The sequence below is a fragment of the Meleagris gallopavo genome, chromosome 5, assembly GCF_000146605.3.
Source record: "Meleagris gallopavo isolate NT-WF06-2002-E0010 breed Aviagen turkey brand Nicholas breeding stock chromosome 5, Turkey_5.1, whole genome shotgun sequence".
Lineage (NCBI taxonomy): Eukaryota > Metazoa > Chordata > Aves > Galliformes > Phasianidae > Meleagris > Meleagris gallopavo.
The window spans coordinates 49631315-49636590 of NC_015015.2; the positions used below are offsets into that span (position 1 = coordinate 49631315).

The 5276-nt window shown below is 39.5% G+C and overlaps 1 protein-coding gene across 1 annotated transcript; it reads right to left on the reverse strand.

Moving 5' to 3' along the window:
- Positions 1 to 506: 506 nt before the first annotated feature.
- BAG5 (BAG cochaperone 5) lies at positions 507 to 5189 on the reverse strand. The gene has a single exon (XM_010711956.3). The coding sequence runs from the start codon at positions 5113 to 5115 to the stop codon at positions 3763 to 3765; it is 1353 nt and encodes a 450-aa protein (XP_010710258.1). The 5' UTR covers positions 5116 to 5189; the 3' UTR covers positions 507 to 3762.
- Between the last annotated feature and the right edge of the window lie 87 nt (positions 5190 to 5276).

The following is a 5276-nucleotide window of genomic DNA, read 5'->3' on the forward strand; positions in this document are numbered from 1 at the left end:
TTCTTCCTCATTTTTGCTATTTTTTTTCTTTTTTTTTCCCCCTCCTGTTTTATTGCATTAAATCAGCTCACAGGAGTTGGCCATGCAGCAGAATCAGCACACAGCCAGCAGCTCTCTGAGCAGAAATAGCAATACTGATTTCCAGCAGCAGTGAGCTGATAACTTAGCTCACTGCATCTCAGGAAAACATACTGAGCTATCAGATCATGTGAACATGCCTCATCTGTACTGTTTAGAATCTGATTAGCTTAACTCCTACTGGAGGTTCTTTTTGCACACGAAGAGACTTCATACGGTTGTTTTTGCATCTCACCTCTTAAGAAAGCACCCCTCAACAGAAAGGTGGCAACACCTGTAACTATTGCAAGCATTTTTACAGTGAGCATTGAAGCAAAGCCCAGGAGTGTGCAGCTGTCACTGAAGGAATAACACAAGCAGCAGCTGGTGTAATTACTGTAATGCAAGGCTGGATGCAAAGAAAAATAAACAACACCAGATTTAGCAAGTAGAGGTAGGGGTGGTTTCCACACAAAGAACTTTATTTTCCTAAATACAGCAGTGAAAAAACAAACTTTTAGAAGAAGGAAAAAAAAAAAAAAAAGAGAGAGAGAATTTTATGTCTATATATTTAATCACTTTTTCTAAGACAAAAATCATTTACATTCTGATAACTCACATTCGTAAATAAATAAAGGCAGCAGGGCATAACATTCAAATGAATACCATGTAAAATTAGCAATGTATTTTTATTAATCAGGAACATAACACTGCAATATTTAACCTTGAATTTGTATATACACAAATGCCACACCTTACACAGCAGTAAATCTGGACATACACCATAGGAGCATGTACAATAATTTACGTTAACAAAAGCCTCCTCCAAACTGGTAACAGAGCAAAAACCCTCTGAGAGGTGAGTAACAAAAATAAAGATTGACATAACCAAATAAAACCAATTCAAAGGGGAATACAATTAACAAATAGAAATTATGAAGTATCATTACCTCCCCAAAATGTCCAGTAACCTGTTTAGCTCTAAGGTAGGTTACAAAGAACACAGAAAAGTTACTTTACTTCAGCAGAACACTAAAATGCAAGCTTTTGCAACTTGGTCCATTTACATTTTGCTAATTATTTAGCCTGCCATCTTGAGAAGTTGTATGTTCCTCAGTGTTTGGATATAAAAAAGAGTCATTACATTCTTTAGAACAAAAGCAAGACTTTAAGAAATCTCTGCTTTTTCCTTTTCTTTTTTGGTTAAGCATATTTAGTTTTCATTCATGCAAAAATTGAACTGATCCCATTCCAGATGAGGATTTTACCATAAAATTTAAATAATCAATTGATTGCAGAACAATGGAAAAAAGCTTCATCCACACAATATCGTGCTACCAAATCCTAGTCAGTCAATGAAAATGACACTAACCTCACACATTTGCCTCACTAGAGATGCAGGCTTGATTTTTTATTCAAAGAAGCTGAAAGACAAGCAGAGTTAAAATAGATCTGAAAACTATACTTACTCATTTTTGCCTAAGTTCAAACATTTATAAAGCTACACATGGCCTCCAAAGAACACCACCATTAAATTGTTAACCTACAAGAAACCAATGCAGACCTGACAGCAGTACAAAAGAAAAATGCATACTATTACCACACTATTAAATTCTTACATTTCCTAAAAATTTAAGCATAAACCAGAGATTGAAGTTCAAACACGGAGAAATCTTGAAATGAGTAAAATCATTCAGGTGTCAAACATCACTATTCCGAGTCAGCCATTAAATCTATAAATAGAGGTTGGAATTTTACCCAGATGATTTTATTTTTTTTAGGTAAGGGCAGATAAATTCAACAAGGTTTTATCTCTGAAGAGCCAGGGAGAACCCTCCAGCAAATGTTCTGTCATTGCCAAACTAAGTACCTTAGGTACTTAACTGAAAAAAGATTGGTTTTGGCAAGTAAAATGCAGAGAAATCACATGCACGCTCACAAAACAAGATCTATTCACACTCTGAAGTTACACAGGCTTTCAGCAGCATCTGAAAGCATGTTGCAGAGGAAAAGTACTCTCTCCTCCTTGTCCCCAATCTCCGTATTTATTTTAAAATAAATAAATTCATCTTTAAATAGAATATATTTTTCCAAAATTTGATGCTTGTTGTCAGGACGCCATACAGCAATTCTCACCTATTGTATTACATTAACTTGAGATACGGTTTTATCAGAATTATACATAATAAATCCAGTTTGCATCAAGCTGCCAGTAAACAGTTTCTATATCTACACATAATGGTGCAAGTTTGTGGTGTCCTAAAGGCACTTGTCTCTCACAGACAGCACTGTCTTATTTCGGTAAATAATTGGTAAAAAATATATCTAAAAATACTTTGTTTAAGTTTAACATCCGAAATGGTCTTTACTCCTTAAAGAGGTGCCAAACATCACCTATGGAACATTGATTAATTAATTCAACATGAAAGAGCGAAGTGCAAAGTTTCTGTAATTAAATATATCTCTCTGTATTCATTCATTTTAATGCCATGCTCAAGGGAAAAAAAAAAAAAAAAGCTAAAAACCATGCTATAGTAGAAATGTGATAGGTGCTAGCAGCCACAAATGAAAGGGTAGTGCATAAGGTAGTACAGTCGAGCTTATTTACAAAGCTTATTTATAACTAAGCAGTGAGTTACAAGGAGAGATGTATGCCAAAAGTTTTTTCCAAAACATGCCTAAAGCCACACCTGACCTGTATGAAAGATCCATATCTATATCTATATATCACAAACATACATCATCAGGGATGCCTTTATATCTAGCTATCCAGTTTTACAAAAATAATTCCAAAACACTCATCCGCTTGAACATAACTTCTGTCTTCATCAAATAGGAATAGACAAGTCAAAACCAGATAGAACAGCAGAATTTTAGAAAGACACCTAAGTAGCATTAATAAAGTTTATTGCAGTTTTCAGGTGCTAATGGATGGCAGTGTGAAATCCTCAAAACCCAATTCGTCTGGCCAGTACATATCTACAGATTGTCCTCTTCAAGTCTCAGCTTCTTAAAGCAAACATATTACAGAGTTTCCACCAGCAGAAGAACTGTTCTTGCAAATCATAGGTTGCAGATACCATTAAAAAAGTGGCTTTGCTTATGTAAATTTGAAGTTGGCATTATACTTCTGCTAAGTAGGAAATCTAAAGAGATCTAAACAACCTGAAAGTGTGATGGATGGAATAAAACAAGTACAACCCAAAAGGCAGCAGGTTTTTTTTGCATTTAATACTTTTCATCCAGAGTATCCAGACTGCTATGAAGTTGCTGGAAGGAGCCTCGTGCTTAAACACTAATTTTCATGTCCAGCTTTCTTGAAACAGTTCTGCCAGTACTGCACCACAAGGAATTTTCTGCATTTTGAAATATCTGCATTCTCTGAACATTACAACAGGTTATTAAAAAAAACCAAACAGATTAAAATAAGAAGCAATTCAATCAACTCTTAAGCTGCTCCTTCAGAGAATCACATTCCATTGCTTATAGCAGTGACCAGAATTGCTGATGCTGTACTGACAGTTGCCATGGCAAGTGGGTGACTGCGTGGGATAGCACGCATATAGCCAAGGTAACTTTTTATGCAACCTCTGTGATTTAAGCAAGCATAGAACACCACTTTCCTTATGTGCTGCCAATGTAACTATCATTCTACATGAAGTGCCGCAGGAAAAAAATGTTATTTTATGTCAGGCCATGGCTCCTTCAGTACTCCCATTCATCTGTTTTCATGTCCAGGTAGTAAAGAATATTCTGTGCAAGCTTTACTGCTTGCTTTCTGGCAGCCTTACATCGCTCATCACCTTGTGGGTCAACAGCATCAAGTGCAAGAAGTTGTTTTGTAAGGAGTTCTTCCAATCGCATGTAATTTTTATCTGTTCTATTTCCATCAAAAGAAATCACCTCCTGCTGAATTTGAGACAAATTTCCAAGAACAGTCCAAACTGCTTTATGAGACTGATGTTCTGCAGCAGTCTGCTCTGCATACATCTGCCTTTTCCCAAGTGCTTCCTTTAAATCGATGTATGTTATGAGAGTTTGTACTTCTATCACTGCTCTTCTCCTGGCTTCTCTAATACAAGGGTTTTTTCCTGGACTCACTTCATCTAACTGAGCAATAAATCCCTGCAGTTCTGCTTTGGATCCCAGATACAAATCAGAAGCATTCTCCGTTTTTAAAAGTAAAGAATTAACTTCCTTCATTTTCTTGCGGATTTCTTCTATTTTTAGAATGGACTGATTTTGTGCCAAATCATAAGCGTGAGTAGAATTCGCTTCTTCATCCAAGTCCAGGTATTTCTGCAATTTATTGATCTCTTCCACGACCTCCTTCCTGTAATTCCTTATTTCCGTGCGACCGCAGACATCCAAAGCATCCAAATCAGCGACGAGGCCTGTGAGCACGCAGCCTAAATGCCTGCAGGTATCATTACTGCTCACTCCCATCAGAAGCGCAATAAGAGTTCCTCTCGCTTTGTTCACCTCACACATCACAGAGTTAATCTTGGAGACAGAAGGATGCGCATCATTAGAGAGCGGCAGGGAGAGCTGTCTCTTGGCGCAGCTCTCTATGATCTCCTGCACGGCACACACTTTTGTCAGGGTGCGATACCTCGCTTTGCGCAAAGAAACCTTCCCTCCGGTTTTCACCTGGGTGAGCCTCAGCACGATATCCTGGATGCCTTCTTCAAACTCCTCGTTTACGCAGTTGCCTCCTTGGTAGAAAGGCGTGATCTCGCGCTCCACCAGCGCCTGTGCCTCCTTGAAGATGGCCTCGATCTCCAGCCGGCGCGGGTGGTTCGCGTTCTGCTCCAGCTCCTTCAGCAGCCGCTCCGTCTCCTGGGCAGCTCGCTTCCGGGCCTGCTGGATGTCCCCTTTGCCCTCGGTGTCCACGGAATCTATCTCGAATAGCTGCTTGGTGAGGGACCTCTCCAGCTTCTTGTAGTCCCGGTCCGTGGACAACCCGCTGAAGACGGCCACTTGCTGTTCGATCTCTTTGACTTCCTTCTGTATTTCGTGCAACCGTTTAATGGAAGGGTGTTGGTTCCCCATATCCATGCTCTTCTCTCATCCGGCTTCAGACGAACTGCGAGGAGAGAGAAGAGAACACGGCGGTTAAGCGGGTGCCGCGCCATTTCCCAGCGCCGCTGTTTACAACTTTCCCCCGGCGCTACAGCCACACCGACAGCCCAGTCCTATCCGCGGGCACGCACCGCTCC